The 19,864-nt window shown below is 35.4% G+C and overlaps 2 protein-coding genes across 2 annotated transcripts in view; one reads left to right on the top strand and one right to left on the bottom strand.

The window, feature by feature from the left end:
- Nucleotides 1–17,532, bottom strand: part of LOC107586986 (keratin, type I cytoskeletal 17-like) — a 22,018-nt gene extending 4,486 nt beyond the window's left edge. The window contains exons 1-2 of the mRNA XM_016274568.1: nucleotides 17,438–17,532; nucleotides 12,268–12,469 (exon numbers count right to left, since the gene is read on the bottom strand). Coding sequence (XP_016130054.1) covers nucleotides 12,268–12,469; nucleotides 17,438–17,532 — 297 coding nt within the window. The remainder of the gene's footprint in view (nucleotides 1–12,267; nucleotides 12,470–17,437) is intronic.
- LOC107586952 (keratin, type I cytoskeletal 19-like) overlaps nucleotides 17,459–19,864 on the top strand; it is a 10,228-nt gene continuing 7,822 nt past the window's right edge. The window contains exons 1-2 of the mRNA XM_016274517.1: nucleotides 17,459–17,838; nucleotides 19,682–19,764. Coding sequence (XP_016130003.1) covers nucleotides 17,641–17,838; nucleotides 19,682–19,764 — 281 coding nt within the window. The 5' untranslated portion in view covers nucleotides 17,459–17,640. The remainder of the gene's footprint in view (nucleotides 17,839–19,681; nucleotides 19,765–19,864) is intronic.

Below are 19,864 nucleotides of genomic sequence, written 5' to 3'. Positions count from 1 at the left end.
GAAGCGGATATCGTCCTCTTTTGGAAGACCAAACAAAGTAGTTTCGCTTTCACAACGAAACACACAGCGCCTTCATGACATGGCGGCAGCGGCAGCAACAATACTACAGAGAGAATAAAAGTTATGCCTTCTTTCTTTGCGTGAACATTTGGGCGGCGTTATGCAAATCTTCCCACATAGTGATGTAGATATGTGGGGGCGTGTTAGAACGAGGCGTTTTAGGTAAGTGTGGCTGACTCTTTAACTTTTATAAAGAATGCCTCTTTGGATTTGAGACTTTAGTCTTTGCAACTTTACAGATCTTCTTTATGCACCAAGAGCTTGTAACACTCCAAAGAGAAAGGAACAATTGAAATCGCATCATATGACCCCTTTAAAACCCCTTTTGTTGTTGTTGGGTTTACTCATTTGAATCTTTTGTTTTGATTCAGGTTGGTTAGGACTAGGAGAGAGTGAGATTTTAAGAGGTTTTACGCATTGTCTACAAGAGAAACGACAGAGATAAAACTTATTAAAGTAAACAAGTAAACTTACATTAGAGGAAAGTGTCTATAACATATATATATATATATACACACAGTAAATATGTATGTAAGTTTGTACATACTACTTAGGTATGTGTCATGTCAAGGGTTGAATTGGTTTACCACAAATAAAGCCAAAAAACCATGGTTAAACCATGGTAACCACAAATTAACCATATAGTTTATCTACACTAACCATAGTTTAACAATGGTATATGTAGTAAAGCTGTGGTTATACAAATGGTAATCAATACGACAAAAAACCATGGTTATTACACTTTTACTACAATAAAACATGGTTATTTTTTTGTAATATATAACTGATTACATAAAACAAATAATAAATAAATAAAAAATGAGCATATGAGAAAAAAGCTATTTGCATATCTTATTAAACACTTGTTTTGCTACTGATTATTCATATTTCAGTAAAGAAAATGTTATTTTAGTAATAGTTTGGTGGTGAAACTTATCATTAGTTGAGCTACTGACACAGTTTACCATAAATGATCTGACTCATTTAGATATTTTTTATTTTATTTTATTTTATTTTATTTTATTTTATTTTATTTTATTTTATTTTATTTTATCTTATTTTATTTTATTTTATCTTATTTTTAGCCACTGACACGGTTTACTGTGAAGCATCCGAAAATTTTACCCCACATAATTTATTTTTTCATTTCATTTCATTTACATCTGACACATTTTACCCAACCGTTTTTTTTTTTTGTCACTGGCACAGTTTACCATTAATCATCTAAAATCACATTTTACCTCAGAGTTATTTTATTTTATTTTACTTTACTTTAGTCACTGGCACAGTTTACCATGAATCATCTGACACACTTTACACCACAAATATTTATTTTAAATAAAATATTAAATAAATTAGTTACTAAATAATTTATCATTTAATATGAATTAATAATGATTGGCTTATCAATATGTATATTTATATCTAATAAATAATTTTGTTTTGACAAAATTTGTTCAACCTGCCATTTACAAAATGTACTTGCAAAATGTTGCCTGCAAAATTGTTTTCAGTATGCTCACGTGCACCTCTGAATCACCAAAAATACAGCGTTGTGTGAGGAAAAATGGTTCCCAAAGATGCATCTTACTTCAATCTCATACAATACGTCATCGTTCATGTATAAAGGTGTTTGTTTTTGTCTTTAGTGTTGGTCCTCAGCCTAAAGAATGACCTTTGAATGAAATCCTTGCAGTATTCAGGTGTAAAGGCGACACTGGGCCGTGGTTTCGTGTGGGTAAGATGATACCAGTAGGGGCAAATGGGTACCAAAACAACAAAATCTTGCGTCAGAAGTCGGACTGAGTTGCTTTTTCAGTGCAGTGTAAACACTGAATAAGTTTACTATCAATAATAGATTTAAGTGTTCACGCTGTGTAAAACACTCATCAGCATTTGATAAAGGATTTACACATGATTTTCTCTTGCACGCTGCTACCTGTTGGCTGACGTCCAAATTGTTAACCCTAAATGTGGTAACGTTTTAACTGTTCGATGCATCACTTCTGTTTACACAGCAAAGGTCATGTGGCTTAAAGGTCAACATAACACCTCGGTAAGCCAAAAGCCAATGGTTCATTCCGCCACACTGAACCTGTCGGACGAGTCTAAGTGTCGTTTGAATTATGTGCCCATTCTTTTTTGGTTTTAATCATCAAAGACACTCCTCAACATAATTATTTTCTGAGACTCGCAGTCTCTTTTCTCACACGAGGCGACTGCCGACCAGTGTCAAAGCAAATTAAAGACTTCTTTTTTTGAAGGGTTTCACTTCAAAACGTAACTTAAACCCTTTACATGCATGGGTTTTATTGATACCAGTGTTCTGGGCTCTCAGGTGACACTGCATTGTGGTTGAAGCTTGTTTTTGCTAAAAAGAACCAGTTTTCTTTGTTGTCTTTTCTTTTAATTACTTTAAATGCTGACGTAATAGTGTGAATTCACATACAGGTTTATATATGATTTATGCAAATCTTTAATGACCAAGATAATTATGGTGAGATCATCATTCATTATGAAAAATAGTCAAATTAATCTTAATAAGTTTACTTTTCATTCTGCAGTCAGTTGGTTAATTTTCTTTATTTGTAATTGATGATGTCTCCTCAGATGAATTTACTCTTTCTGGATTGATATTTATCAATTCATCCTTGTGTGTTTATATATATATATACACACACACACACACACACGTTTTTGTATATTATCTAATAAATGACATACTATAATATCTATTATGTGTGTGTGTATTAGTGCTGTTGCATACAAAATAAAAGTTTTTGTTTACATAATATATGTGTGTGTACTGTATATATTTATTATGTATATATAAATACACACACATGCATGTATATATTTAAAAAAATATGTTATGTTTATATATTAAATATATTTATATATCATATATGAATATAAATTTATGCATGTAAATACATGTAAATATTTTCAAAATATATACTGTTTGTGTGTGTATCTGTTTATATATACATAATATATACAATACACACATATATTATGAAAACAAAAACTTTATTTTGGATGTGATTAATTGCAATTAATCATTTGACTACTAATATATATATATATATATATATATATATATATATAAAATAATAGAAATAATAAAATATCTATTATAATAAAATAATATATAATTATATAAATAAATTACATATACATGTGTGTGTGTGTGTGTGTGTGTGTGTATGCGTATTTATATATAAATGACTTAAGTATAAACAGTTTTTGCAAAATTTTTTTTTGCAATTTTGCAATTAATAATAAAAAAATATTAAACTAAATTATTAATAATATCTAAAATATTTGATAAAGTAATATATGCGTGTGTGTGTGTGTGTTTTTTGTGTGTGTAGATATAAAGTATATATATTAAATTATGACTTATGGCTCATATTCTATATGCACTGTAAAATCCAATAGTTTACCTTACTTAGATTTAGTTAGTTATCTTTACTTAGTTGTTATACTTACTAGGTTTTATTAAGTTACAGCTACTTTCAAGGCAAAATAAAACAATTTACTTACTGTTTTGAGTGACACTTACTTAAAATATTCAAGTAGCCACAAAGGAACCAATGACATTAATAAACCAGTGAGAGGGAGCAGTGCACTAATATGTTGCTAATGTGCAACATAACAACAGAAGAAGAAGAAAAGAAAAAGAGTCTTAATAGACTTTTCATCCATTTCCTCCATGTCTGCAGTTATCTTTCACTAGTTGCATTCACTCATTTCCCAAAGTCATCTTGAATGTTGAATTCTCAATACAACTGAAATATTTGAAAGAACATCACATAAGCTAACTTCATAAATTGATGTTGATTTTCCTAAAATGTGTGTTTTTTTTAAAACTCCCCATTATAGTGATTAGCGTTCCCTTTGGTTGGGCACTTTGAACTTGGTTTACGTCATTAAAATTATCTTCCTGTCAATGTAGCAATGCATTATAAAGTCAGACTTATTTGATTTCAAAGGAAGAAAAGTAATAAATAGGTTGCATTTAGAAAGTGACCTATCTTCTAATTTAAGCATTTGTGCATTAATTGTGTGTGTTTATTAATGAGCTTTATCAAATTTATTTTTTCATAAAGACACTGAGTTGCTTTTCTTTGGGTTTACATAATTCTTAAACCGTGTGTGGTAACATGCTAAAGTCACACACAGACTTAAACATTCAGCACGTGAATCACAATAGCCATTTTATTTGCTCTTTTTATTGTGCTGCTACTGACACAAGACAGCAAATAAAATTGTCAAGTAAAATCAACAACTGTAAAACAAAGCAACTGTATAATTTATTCATACCGCAATGCACTCTGGGAGTCAGTGAGTAGCTATACTAAGTCATGAGTAAACCTAAATGAAAGGATCAAGTACCCCCTACAGTTCTTTTTTAGTTACTAGAACTCTCGTGTAAGTAAACTATACTAACTAAGCATCTGTCAGTACAACATACTATTCCTATTTCACTTTACTTAGTTTTTTCAAGGCAATCGGTTTGCATGCTTTTTTTAAGTAAGCCCAACTAATTAGATTTTACAGTGTGAGCATATAGAAATTATGCTGCTGTTTGTGTGTGTGTGTGTGTGTTTTATTGAAATGTTTTAGTTTTCATATAGAAAAATGTGTGATGCACATGTTCTTGACTTTGGAGTAAACATTTATTTAATTTTAAATAACATTTATTTTATCTTGTGATTAAAGTATATTTCATATAAAATGCCCAGAAGTTTCAAACATTATTTTTAATATCACAAACAGGAAATAACTTGCATAATACAATGAAACGAATAACTGTATAGGCCTACAACTAAATTATACAAGATTAATGTTTATAAAATCCTTAATATATCATTATAAAATGCATACATACAAAAAAGCATGCAAACCGATTGCCTTGAAAAAACGAAGTAAAGTGAAATAGGAATAGTATGTTCATGTTGTACTGACAAATGCTCAGTTAGTATAGTTTACTTACACAAGAGTTCTAGTAACTAAAAAAGAACTGTAGGGGGTACTTGATCCTTTCATTTAGGTTTACTCATGACTTAGTATTGCTACTCACTGACTCCCAGAGTGCATTGCGGCATGAATAAATTATGCAGTTGCTTTGTTTTACAGTTGTTGATTTTATTTGCCAATTTTATTTGCTGTCTTGTGTCAGTAGTAGCACAACAAAAAGAGCAAATAAAACGGTTGTTACAATTAATGAAAATAAATTTAATTTAATTGTTATTGTTGTGATTCACTTGCTGAATGTTTAAGTCTGTGTGTGACTTCAGCATATTACCACACACTAATTAAGGATTATATAAACCTAATTAAAAGCATCTCAAGGTATTTATGAGAAATGAAATGTGAAAAAGTTCATTAATAAACACAAAAAAATACACTTATGCATTAATTAGAAGATAGATCACCTTCTAAAGGCAATCTATTTATTACTTTTTCTTCCCTTGAAATCATATTACTCAGACTTCATGAAGCATTGCTGTATTAACAGAAAGAAAATTATAGTAACACAAACGAAGTTCCAAGTGCCCAACCAAAGGGAACGCTAAAAAAACACACACATTTTAGGAAAATCAACATCAATTTATGAAGTTATGTGATGTTCTCTCAAATATTTCAGTTGCATTGAAAATTCAACATTCAAGATGACTTTGGGAAACGAGCGAATGCAACTAGAGGTTATGTTTTTCTACAGGAGGAAAACGCTTAACGAGAGACTTTGTGCATTGCGTTCATATTCTGCTGTTCTGTAGCCACGGATTTGCGGGTCTTGTCTTTTTCTTGCAGGACCCTGTACGTTATAGTACAAAATTAGTTGTAATCATTTAATCACCACCACAATGTCTTGTCTCCATTGGCAACAAGCACCATTTGTGTCGATTGCAAGTGACGTCGCAGGTATCGGAGAGTGCAAGTGGCGATTGCAAGTGACATTGTAATTTAGTTTCTTTTTTCTTGTCTTCACCACCTGGCTACTGTTGTAAAATGTTGAGAGATTCAAACAAAAAGTAATCAATAAATAGAACAATATTTAAAAAAAATAAAAGACTGCAAGTGACGACGCTAGCGGAAGCACAACTCAGTGTCTGAGAGTGCAAGCCTGAGAGTGCAAGTGCAAGGCTGCAGCTAGACCCTCTTGAAACTGTGACTTGAGACTTGACTCGAGATTTGATGGTTAAGACTTGAGACTTGCTCTGACTTGACCATGTGTGACTTGTCCCCACCTCTGTTAGTGTGCATGGTCACATGCAGTCACATTGTCCGATAATGAAGCAGACGAATGACATGATGTTGCATGTTTGCGGAACAATGTGGCTTTTTCCGAGGAGACAGTAGTATTTATTTTGACTGATGTTTCGTGAAAGATAGTTTGGTGACTTGGCTGGAGTCATTAACGGCATAAGACCGTTGACAGTTTGTCTCTCGGTTACATTTTTGCCTTTTTTTTTTGGTTAATCCTGTTTGAGTGTTTGTTTATCTTGCCACACAATTCTGGAGTAACTGAAGCATCTCTCTTTGAATTACCTCTTCATGAGCTCCTAAAAGAACAAGTGAAGTGTAACATGAAACTGCTTTAGTGGCTCAACTAGTGTTTGCTCCAAATTTTAAGTTGGAAAATCAACTGCAACCATAACAAATCATTTATCAGACCTATCAGTTAATGTTAACAGCTAACTTTCGTCTGGATTTATAGACCTCCTTGATCAGAAAAGGCTAACCAGTTGAATGTTTATGTTAGCGGCTAGCTTTCTGCAGACGTTACCCTTGATCAGAACAGATTCACCAGTTGAAAGCTAATGCTAATGACTAGCTTTCACCAGGCATTACAGATATCTTTGATCAGAAAAGACTCACTGTTTGACTGCTAATGCTAATGGCTAGATTTTTCCAGATGCTAGACCAGTGGTTTTTACAGCGGCGTACCCCCTGGGGCATTTAACATTCTTCTGTGTACCCCCTCTCTTCCACTTAGACTGCAGTCACACCTTTTCTATTAAAGAACAATATTTGTCCCCTTAAATTGATTTACAGGTGCATTTTTTTACCTTTATAGAGGCAAAAAATTTCTATCCTTATTAATTGTATGTCATGTTTTATGTAATATTCTTAACATTAAGTGTATTATTAATATAATAAATAAAGCAATAAATGATGGCAAATCGAAGTGATACTTGTAGATTTAAAAATAAAACTGCCAACAGGTGGCGGCAAGTCGCTGTCTTAATGAGCCAGGTGTCGGGTCATTCATTCATTCATTCATTCATTCATTCAGTAATGAAGCAAAATGCTGTAGTTATGAATGGGTTATTAATCACTGACTCTCCAAATCATTCAAAGCCGCAGATTCGTTCACTAATGAAACACCGCTGTATGTAATGGAGACGCACACCAGATGTTACGGATTTCGTTGGGACTATTATTTCGTTGCAAAATAGAACAAATATGACATTATTCTGTTTAAAATGTAAGCTACATTTAAAATGTAAAACGTTCACTTAATATTACCTTTTTTTGTTGAACTGTTGTAAAAATTAATGACACATTTGCCATCATTTGGATATTCAGGGATATTTGCATTCTTGCTCGTATTTTAAACATGAAAACTATAACACGCACAGAGTGTGTCTGTATCGAAGAGAGTTTAAATCGATCTCAGTCCGTGTCAATATTTGCTCTTCATGCTGTTAAGTGAAGATCTATTTTAAAGACATTGAACAAAAGCGTGATTTGCTAAAACATTATATTCAGCGGGCATCCTATCACATGCACGCTGCTTGTGTGGATGCAGTCAGTTTTGACTGCAAAAGATGAGGTAAGCTGATTGGATATCGTGTATTTGACCGTTTACAGCACTCCCATTTTCCTGTTTTTAAATTAGAAGCGGCATTTTGCTTGTCAGAAATACATGTTCGGTTTTAATGTTACTTTAAGTTGGGGTAGAATTAAATGAGCCAAAACTCAGAATTTTGTTCGCGTACCCCAGCTTGAGAACCACTGTTATAGACATCCTTGATCGGAACATTTGTACCAGTTGGATGCCAATGTTAACTGCTGGCTTTCTCCAGGTATTACAAAACTTCTTCACCAGAACAGACTGGTTGTTTAACGGGGCTGACAAGACGTGAGACGTGCGGATCCATAAGCAAAGCTTTATTTGGAGAAGACAGAGACATGGTCATAAGACAGGCAGGGTCAAACAGTGGCAAACAGGTATATGGCGGGCAAGACACAAGAATAATCCTAGGGCTAGCGTGGGTCGACGATTGGCAGACAGAGTCACAGGGGCAAGGCTAAAGGGAGAAATCCAGGAAAACAGGCGAAGATCAGGCGAAAACAGACAAGGCTAAGGCAGGGAAACAAATGAGGGCTCTGTAGTGTAGCTATCTGAGATATGCGCTAAACAATACTCGGCAGAGGGAAGGGATCAGAGTGAGTGTTAAATAGTGAGGGAGTGATATGAAACAGCTGGGTGCAATCAGTGTTAACAGCTGTGTGCAATCCGTGCTGAGTGCAATCAGTGCAATGAATGATGGGATATGTAGTCCGGGGTGATGTGCAACAGTGTGTAGTGCGAGAGTCAATGAAATCGGAAAGGGTGACCTCTGATGGCTAGCAGATGGAAGTTCATGGACCGGATTCGTGACAGATTGAATGCTAATGTTAGCCTAAAGGCTAACTTTCTTCAGGTACTACAGACCATAGATATATATATATACAGTGGGTACGGAAAGTATTCAGACCCGCTTAAAGGTCTTATATAGACAGGTGTGTGGCTTTCCTAATCAAGTCCAATCAGTATAATCAAACACAGCTGGACTCAAATGAAGGTGTAGAACCATCTCAAGGATGATCAGAAGAAATGGACAGTACCTGAGTTAAATATATGAGTGTCACAGCAAAGGGTCTGAATACTTAGGACCATGTGATATTTCAGTTTTTCTTTTTTAATAAATCTGCAAAAACCCAATTACCTACAGTAATCTTCGTTAATACTTTTCTCACAATCTGACAGGTTTATGTAAATCAGCTGTTGTTGTTTCTTCATTGTTTGTTTGAGCCGTGGCAACACAGCTATGTAGAGTATCCAGGGGACATGCCTGTGCATTGTAGCGTCGCATTTCTAGCGTGGTTATACTTTTAATGCACAGGTGTGTCCAGGTGGGGCCTCCACTTTTCTTTCTGCACACACTTGGCGATTAGACATATGATTATGTTTTGTAGAGATGAAGACATTAAATTCACGCAACTATACATACAATAAGTGGCATGTTAGCGCATGTTCTGGAGAGATCAGTCATGGAAAAGGAAATTAATCATAACTTCCATAAACACAATGGAAATTCATTCGTTTCAAAAGACAGTTGTATAATAACACCCTGCACTTATATATTTTTATAACTCTTTCCATCCACCTTTGTATATGATTATATTTCCTTTCTCTTATGACTAAGTCCAGCTCAGCTAATTGAAGCTCTTCTCAACAAGTTGTTTAAAATGGTGCAGTTTGATTAGTTGGATCATCTTAACAGTTTCTTTGTTATTGACATAGACATGATGGTGATAGATTAATGCTGAAAGTACAAGCGTTTCCCATTAGTTTACACCCGAGATGATGTTGGTTTAGCACTTCAAAAAGATACGATTGCGAAGAAGACCAAACAAAATGCCTCGATGCACAGCTGTGGATTCTTTGAAAGCCTCTAACCGAGACATCCATGTGTCAACAAACACGATGACACAGACATAACATGTCTGCTGAAGAGTTTAAACTGAATTACAGCCTATAATTATTGTCTCAACTATAATAAATGGAGCTGACTTGACATGGGAAGTTGACATGCTTTTTTAAATGAGTTATATGAATAAGATGAATAATGTTTTTTGTGGAGATATGAATTTATTAAAAAATGTATATATATAAGTATATTATTTAATAAAACATTAAAATAGATGGCATGTGTATGTATATACATGTAATGATATATAATTTATGTTGGTACATGTAGTTAAATTTTTTTAACTAACTAGTACTTTTTGTTAAAAATTTAATATGAAGTAAGTACTATTATTGATCATTTATTTTATGCATTTTTTTATTTATAAAGACTGTATTATACATTACATATACATAGTTGTAGTTTTCTATTAGGATCTATATGACTAAGATGAATAAGTATTTATTTTAAGATATTAAGTATTTATTAAAAATTTTATTTGTTATATTTGTATTTATACGTTAGCATGTTATATATTTTTATGTAAATATATGTGTGTGTGTAATTTATATATTATTTATAAAATACAAATTCAAGTTTTCAATTAAATTTCACGATACAAATCGTTGCAAAGCAACTTTACAGAAAACTTTTTTTAGAGTGGCCTTTTATTGTGGCCAGCCTAAGGCACACCTGTGCAATAATCATGCTGTCTAATCAGCATCTTGATATGCCACACCTGTGAGGTGGATGGATAATCTCGGCAAAGGAGAAGTGCTCACTAACACAGATTTAGACAGATTTGTGAACAATATTTGAGAGAAATAAGCCTTTTCTGTACATAGAAAAAGTCTTAGATCTTTGAGTTCAGCTCATGAAAAATGGGGGCAAAAACAAAAGTGTTGCATTTATAATTTTGTTCAGTGTATATAATTTTTATACAACAGTTCGTTCTGGTTCTCAAATCTGATTGGTTGAGAACCGTGAGATATTGTACTGGTATCGCTACAGGAACGCCCTTTCACAATTTTGTATCACTCCGCTTGTTCTAGTCGGGTCTATGTTTTTTTTTATTATTCACTGAGCTAATCGTAGAGTATGTTAGTTAATATAAGAAGAAACGTCTAGCCGCATTATTTCTCACTAATAACCTCATTATTTCTCACTAATAACCTAACTGAAGCAGCACATGCCCTTGATACGAATTCTAAAAGTGACGTATGTTTAACTGTCAACTTGAGCTTTGACTCCGGAAGTAGTCCTGCGCAAAAGAGGGTTTTATTAGGCACTCCCGTTGTTTCTTGTTTAATTACACACATGTTCCGTCAAACTGTTGTATAAGCGCAATATCACTCTCGTACTCGAGCGATACCAGTGTTCCGGTGATTTCAGTTCCCTTGTTTCCCCTTCAGCATCACTGCAGTGCTTTATGAAGCCTCAGAAGGGAATATGGGAGGGGGGAACGATATTTCTCAGGCCTTTGGGAAAATCTGTTCCCCCTGTATTTTCGGTGTATGGGACTGTTCTGTAGATTAAAGTTGTTACACATAATGATGACACTTAAATACATCACCAGCATCACCTCTGTAGATGAAAGTTCTTCTAGAGGTGAGTAGCTTAATAATAATAACAACAACACAGTATTGTACAATGCAATATGGTTTATTTATGGAAAACATAAGGTTGTGTGACACACCCTGACACACACCAACAACAACAACAACATAACAATAATATAATAATGTAAACGACCGTCGAAATTCGTTTATTAAACTGGACGCATTAGCTGTTATACAGAGTTTCTCAAAGGTAAAGTTAGCTGTAAGTTAGCCTAAGCCACGAAAGACTGAGCTATAAAACCTCCAAAAACAATACATTCTACTTATGTATTTGACAAACAACGTGAAATATACCTTATGTTGATAGAAAGTAGGAAATAACATCATAAACTGACACTTGAGATAATAAAGCACACATTTTCCGCTTCGAAATCATGACGTCGGGATTTCACGCATGCGTGCCGAAGGGGAAAATATATATATAATTATATATATATATATATATATATATATATAATATTAATAGATTTATGCAAAAAATTCATATCCAAACTTTTTCTGAAAATTCACAAGAACAATATTGTTGAAATGACATCACAAATACATATGAATAAACCAGGTTTTTGTCATCTGCACTAGCCCAAAAATATGACTACAACTATCGCCAACTACAAAAATGACAAAGCTGAAGTATGATCTCATTTGGCTGAGGAGTGCAGACAGGTGGGGACGAGCGGGAACTTACAGGCCTCTTAAAAGACCGTGTTTGTCACCATCCGGATCTCAAAGTATGCATGTCCGAGTTGACAGCTTTTGTTTTCTTTTTCAATAAGCCACCTTATAATTTAACTGTCGGACAGGTAGCCGCATGTCTGCAGTCATTACCTGTTTGTAATTACCTGCACTCCCATCTCAGACGACTCATGAGGCCACGTTGTTTTCTCATGGAGCAGCGCCAGGGGCCAGAACAGGTCGGGCGGCATTCCCTGTCCCGTGACTTCTGAGGTGTTAGACACCCCAGAACCAGATGTGTGGGGCAGGACGGGCGCAGCCAGACGGACTCTCACTCTACTGCGACTGCCACACTTCAATGACTCGTATCTGAAGGGGAATCACTAGGGCAGGGACAGTGGAGGAAAAAGGGGTGGGACGGGTGAGGGCGTGTTGGTAAGTCCAGTGGCTTGATCCTCTGATGATTGTGCTCTCTGAAGTTGTAGCTGCGCAGACGTCTTTGGTTCGGTAGATCAAACGCAAGGAAACTGGCACAGCATTTACCATCATTATGCTGTTTGCACAACTGCGTTTGTATGTTTAACTCTTATTCAGTGTGTTTTACTACATAAACAAGTCGAGTTTGTATGCAAGTTACTTTTCTTCTCATCTGTCTGTTTCAAAGTCACAAGGCTGTGAGATGTTTCTTCTTTTTAACTAACAGTGTTTTCTCTGAAGAAGCAGGCGATGACTTATATATTATTAGTGGTGGAAAGAGTACTAAGAAATTGTAGTTAAGTAAAAGTATTGCTACTTAAGGAATAATTTACTTGAGTACAAGTAAAAGTACTGAAAAATAATATGACTCAAGAAAGAGTAAAAAAGTAGTTTGCTGAAAAACTACTCAAGTTACTGCGTTACAAAGTACTTTAGTATTATTCATCTATTTTTACCCAAAATGAGACGATGTGAGCACTATGGAGCAGGGTTAACCCTAATCCTAACACCCATGTACTGTAATATCTGTTTCACAAGTGAGAACCAGGAAATCCCTTATATGGACAAATGCATCAGATATCACTACAGCTGAATAACATGCAGATAGAGATGCTTTGACTGATGAAACGGGAAGACAATAAACACACAATTGCAATGCAACGCTAATTGACATAGCTTGTATCACAGTATAGAATTCAATTTTATAAAAAAATATTTTCTGTCTCACTGTGATAAGAACAAATCAAAACATGCTATTAGTCTCATAAATTGTCATGTTTGACGCTATAGGGCCTTTCGCACCGCAGGAACCAATTTGTAGCGTCTGGAACACTCCAACACACAATATATATTTTGTTAGCTAGATTTCACAAATACTTTGTAACACCCCAGGACGCTGAACAAGACCCTGGTTTCATGGTAACCCGATACATTTACAACCTTGTCATAGTACCAGAACTAATTGTGGAACCGCCGAAACTGGGTGCGATTTTAGTACCGGACTGCCTTTTTCGAGAACAAAATTAGCTCCTACTCCGGAGCAGGGTCTAACCAGCACAACTGGTACTAATCGTGACGTAAGTAGACATTGATTGGCCAAACACGTATGAAAACGCCCTCACCCGCCATGATTTAAAACGCAGTGTAAACATACTGTAAACATTGTGTCAACTTATTTCGCAAGTATGGAGAACAGCGATAGATGGACGGACGCTGAAGTGCAGACACTTGTAGCAAATGTAGCACTGCCAGTTGTCGTTGGTGATTCTTAGCCCTCCTTTCTCTTCTTTCAATCGCTTTACGTATACGTCGACATTCCATGTCCATTATTGTGAAACCCTCGAGACACAACAAAAACACAGCTCCGATCACAGCGTCCTCCATCCTCCTGTTGTTAATGTTGTTCTTCTTTGTTTCCGTTGTTGAACGCCTCGCACAAATGACGTCGCTGTCGACCGGCTTACATCATTTCCTAGTACACACTGTCGGTGCGAATGCAACCCTTTGCATGCTTTTTTAAAGATCATTATTTTGTGTATTTGGTGTAACAGAATATGTTGACATGCTTTAATGTTCAAAAAACACATTATTTTTCAAATTATGTACATTATTGTAGGTCCTCTATCCCCCGCCTCTCTCAAACGCTTCGTTTTCTACAAAGTCCCTCCTTCCGACAAGCGCCGTCTGCTCTGATTGGCCAGCTGACCCAGTGCATTGTGATTGGCCGAACACCGCAAGCACTCGTCAGAAATGTAACGCCCCTTACCATAATCGCGAGCTTCATTTTTCAAAATAAATGTAAAGACAGAGCCCGAAAGGGGAACAGAGTTGCGTGACAGACACAGTGATGAAGCTGGTATGTGTGCAGTACACAAGCCACGGTTAAGACAGCTGACTCCACTTTGACCCTGTCTCTCTCTCACTCTCTGTCACACACATGATGCGCAAAACTCCGCATTTGAACAGTCAATAGCAAATACTTAAACTAATAACAAAACAGTAGCTGATTCAGAAGAGCCAGATTGTCATAGCAAAGTCAGAATGACCTCCTCTCCTAGGTTCACGAAACGGTCGTCCATAAAATGCATTGCTGTTCTGTTGTAAGTAATCTTAAAGATTCCTAAGTGCATCTACTTCCGGAAGGCCAAATAAAGTGCTTTTGCTTTTGCCTAGAAACACAGCGTCTCCCTGACATGGCTGCTTCAACACTAACTGCGGTTACTGAAACCACGCCTTCTTTCTTTGCGTGCACATTTTGGCGGCATTATGCAAATATTTCCACATAGTGAGGTAGATATGTGGGGGCGTGTTTGAACGAGCCGTTTTAGGGGTGTGTGGCAGAGTCTTAACTTTGATAAAGAATATCTCTTTGTTTTTGAGACTTTAGTCTTTGCAACTTCAGGGATCTTATCTATGCACAATCAGCTTGTAACACTCCAAAGAGAAAGGAAAACTTGAAATCGCATCATATGACCCCTTTAAAGGTACTGGGAAATAGTTTGCGCAAAATCGTCCCAGTACTTTAGTACTGTACATTTAGTTCTGGAACTAAAGCGGTGCGAAAGGCCCTTTTGTTTATTTTTTAATTTTTTTTGTACTTTGTACTTTTGGTGAAAAATAAATGTAGCGAAGTTGAATTCTTTAGTTGTATTTTACTCAAGTAAAAGTACCACAATTTAATTATACTCAAGAAAGTAGAAAAATTTTAAAAAATGTACTCAAGTACTGTAACGAAAGTATTTGTAATTAGTTACTTTCCACCTCTATATATTATAAAAACTAATGTAAATCACTCTCCAAAAGACACTCCAGGTAATACAGGGACAAAAAGTCAACAAAAGACTATGTGAAAGGAAGCAGTGCCTCCACATCACTGTGATAGGCTGATTGTCAATGCAATAATACCTGCCTATTGTCTGCAAATTAGTCAGACTAGATTGTCTAATTAATGTCATTATATTGTATTATAGTATATTATATTAAATTAAATATACATTTTATTTTTTACTTTTATTAGTGAATTTATTCAGACTGATTCAATCACAACAGCTGCGCCTTCAAATTTGATTGGTTTGATCAGGTGAGTTATGCATTATATTTATTACTATTATTATTATAAGTAATTTAATAATATATTTTTTTATATTATATTTGTCATTTTACACATATTTTAACTTACACACATATATTTATATTTCATTTTAAAGTAAATATCAAATTTATATTTATTTATATACAATACAATACAATACAAATTCATATATGTATATAACCATAGGAGATATAAAATATGTGTTATATATTTAAACAGGGGCGTAACCATCATTTCAGAAGTGAGGGGGACAGAAATTTCAACTGTAATTTTTATTATTATTATTTATTTTATCTAATTGACATGTTTAATTTTTTCTTATCTCTAATTTTTAATTGGCTAAGAAATCAAATAGCCTACACTTCTGGACAATAACCAATATTTTTCCTAATGACATTTTGATCAATGGTTAATAAACTACAATCTCTTTTTTCCATTTTTATCACAGAATAATGTAGAAAATATATTTTATAGTTTCTATACTGTAATAAATTATAGGCCTTATGTCAGTAAGCACTGCATTATTCATATACTTTCTTTACTTTTTACCTGGAGATGCAAAACACACATGAACACACATATATTGTTGCAATTATGTTTTTATCGTCTTCAGATTTCCTCAGTCAAAACATTTCTGCTTTTTATTCAGCTTCGCTACAGCGATATTTGGACACTTTTGTCCATATTAGGGATTTCCTTGCACATCACAAGTTATTACTTCTATGAATCCGTTTCGGAATTCTGCGCGAGAGCGCCCTCTGGTTTTGAGAATGAATGAAACGTACACTGCAAAAGCATGTATGAAAGCGCTCAGTAATGTTCACATCACCTGGTTTTGGATACAAATAAAATGCTAGGTCATACATAGATCTTTTATCTTTGCATTTAAATCTACATTTATTTACACTGGCCCTTGAAAACATCTATGTGAACAAACTTGCCCAAAAAAAGTGCGGGACATACATTTACGTAAAAAAAATTTAAAGTGCCTAATGCATTTTATGCTCATGTATTTATTATTATTATTTTTTTTTTTACAATTACATTAATACAAACTGAATGTAACACTTAACTCTGGTAAATAAATAAATGTAAATTTACAATATTATAAACCATAGATTTGTGCATAGCCCTGATAGTCAACATTCACCTTTGCACAGACGCTGCTAACTTCTGTTCTAACCCAAATGCCCAAATGCTTTTGTTAATCTGCACGGCTTTAGCGAAACGCTTGAGCTGTAAAGCAGTTTGTATTTTGTAAGTATGCCTTGCAGGTTTGAGACATGCCTCGACATCACAGATCTGTACTGAAGACGAGTTCACCTAGACAGAAAAAACGATTAGGTAAAAGATCAGACTGTTAGAATCTAATAGCCAACACAAACAGGCATATGCAAACACCCTACGGCGACAAACAAACCGCATGCAATATGAGCCACCAAAGCCGATGCAAACAAAAACATTGCAGATCCTTTAGAACTGTAAAACACAAATGGACTTTGACCTGTGCCGTGATGTTAGAATCTAATAGCCAACACAAACAGGCATATGCAAACACCCTACGGCGACACAAACAAACCGCATGCAATATGAGCCACCAAAGCCGATGCAAACAAAAACATTGCAGATCCTTTAGAACTGTAAAACACAAATGGACTTTGACCTGTGCCGTGTGTGTGTGTATGTGTGAATTGTCACTAATCCAGGATCAGCCTTCACAAAAGCACCAGCAAAACCCGTGACACAAATTGTGGCCTCTTGCTTTTCACCTCCACATGAGGCCGGCGGGACCCTGGTGGGCCCCTCGCTCCCACTCCACTCCCCAAGTCCCCAAGGGCCGGGGAAAGGTCTCGTCCCTGTCCATAGGAGCCACGTCGACAGTCGTATTCAAGCAAACTATTTACTCGGTAAACACCTAATCATCTTAGGTGTGGCAGGACGGGCACGGAGACATTTCATTTCGTCTGGCCCCATGGAGGAACTCGAAGAGCCGAAATTGGCCATGAGGGGCCTGAACGAACGGCTGAAGGGGTTCCTGGAGCATGTGAATCAGTTGGAACAGACCAACTGCGAATTGGAGGAGCAGATTGAGGAGTGGGGATTCAGGAACGTCGCTCCGCGGCAGGACTGGAGCGACATGGAGGTGCTGGCACAGGAACTGCGAGCTCAGGTGGGTCTGTGACGTTCGCACTCATTATCTGCTGTGTTATCTACATCTTGCCTGTCTCGTTATGTTTGATACCTAAGGTGCTTTTTATGTGCCCCTGAAAAACCCCTCAGACTGGCTCTGGGGTAATGAGCCTAATTAAGACTTTAAATGCATGTATTTGTTTTCTCAGATGCATCATCTTCTGTAGTGGTTCTCAATTTGGCCCCTGGGGGCCCCACTGCACATTTTAGGTGTCTTAATATGTCGACACACCCAAATCAGGTTATGAAGCTTAAGATAATGAGTTAAATCAGGTGTTTTAGAGAAGAGGCATCAAAAATTAGCAATTCCGATGGCCCCTAGTAGTCCCAAATCTTTGTTAAATTTATGTCACTACTGTATTTGATAGTAAGAATGTGTGTTTGGAATAGTATACTGTCATTCTACTCGTACTGTTTTGCAGTATGCATTCTGTGCAGCATGTAATGATTTTGTAACATTGTATATTCAAGATTTTGCATACTATTTTCAATACTCAATATTACAATATTACAATATTTTCAGTATGCACGGTATCCTGTACTGTACCACTCATACTACTGATGTAGTATGCGGTAAGAATATTCAGTTTGTATAAAAAATAGTATGAAATTGAATCGTAAGCTTAGTGAATGGTTTTGGAGAATTTGATGTTTCCCCATTCAAATGCCTTGTCCAAATACCCACACTTGCGGTCTTGGCCACTTGAGAGCATGTGTGTGCAACAGGAAGTAAGTGTGCAAGACTGTCCCAGATCTTAATAACGACAAAGCGCAGTGCCCTTAACACACACTAAATCCACACTATCTCGAATACCGCTCTGGAGCAGGACATGACTTGCCTTAAAAAGACTTTGATATGCATGAAATAATTAGATATTCTATATATCTGAGACTAAGAATGTGTTCACAATCCATACTACTATACTACTCATACTATTTTTTGCAGTATGCCGTTTTTAAACTGTGCAGCATGCAATAATTACATGACATTTTATATTCATTCATGCTCATTATGGCATACTACATTTTTTGGATCCTATTTTGCATAGTCATTTTAAAAGGTTATTTTTTATAGGTTTGCAGGCTGGTGGTTTGAATTCTGTGGCATTAACATGTATTTGAATTGATTACTAGAGGGCTGTTAACCAGACGCTTAACACCTGTGCTTCCTAAAACCATTCCGTATGGCCTGTGGCCATAATGACCTTGTGAAAGATAGTTAATCCTTTAGTACGGCTTTCGCACCTGGCTTGATCTTTGACCCTAACATAATAATAGCCTACTTAAAGATTTGCAAAAATGCAGATAACACAGTTTAAACCCACTTGTGTTGTTTTGTGTCGTTTTATTGTTTTACAGATAGCTAACTATTTTGTGCGCTCTGGGGGGGAAAAAACATCAATCCTCAAGATACAATCAATGCATTGAGCAATGTGAACAATGGACATTAAATGAAAAATCCTGGCATCATTTAAATCTTCATACCTTCATTCAGTAGTTGTATTTGCATAAACTGAGTATGTCAATCAGTAGACAGTCAGAAAAACCGCATGTTGATGCATACCTACATACACCCTGATCTTTCACACTGACAATTCAGAAATGATTTTTCGTTCCCATGATTATATGGGTGTTGACAGCCATTTATCATCAATGAGCCCAGCCTACCTTGCTAATAAGTTTTTTTTGTTTTGTTTTTTCATTATTTTTTATCAAATTGTTCAAGAGGGTGATTTCTACCCACGGGCAATTATAATGTACTTTATCTTAATTATATGTCTTTTTTCCTGTTAATTCACCTTCTTTTATGTTTGTTTTGGCAGGTTAGGATGATCATAATGGAAAATGCAGAAGTTTTGTTACAATCTGATGCAGTGAAACTCAGGGCAGCACATTTAAAGACAAGGTTAGAAACTTTCAGTGAACAAGAAATAAAATAAAAAAATTCTCAACTAAATAATAATTATATATATATATATATATATATATATATATATATATATATA

Source organism: Sinocyclocheilus grahami, unplaced genomic scaffold (genome assembly GCF_001515645.1).
Source record: "Sinocyclocheilus grahami isolate Dianchi unplaced genomic scaffold, SAMN03320097.WGS_v1.1 scaffold87.1, whole genome shotgun sequence".
NCBI lineage: Eukaryota > Metazoa > Chordata > Actinopteri > Cypriniformes > Cyprinidae > Sinocyclocheilus > Sinocyclocheilus grahami.
The sequence above is the reverse complement of the archived record's forward strand: the minus strand, read 5'-3'. Positions and strand labels throughout refer to the sequence as shown.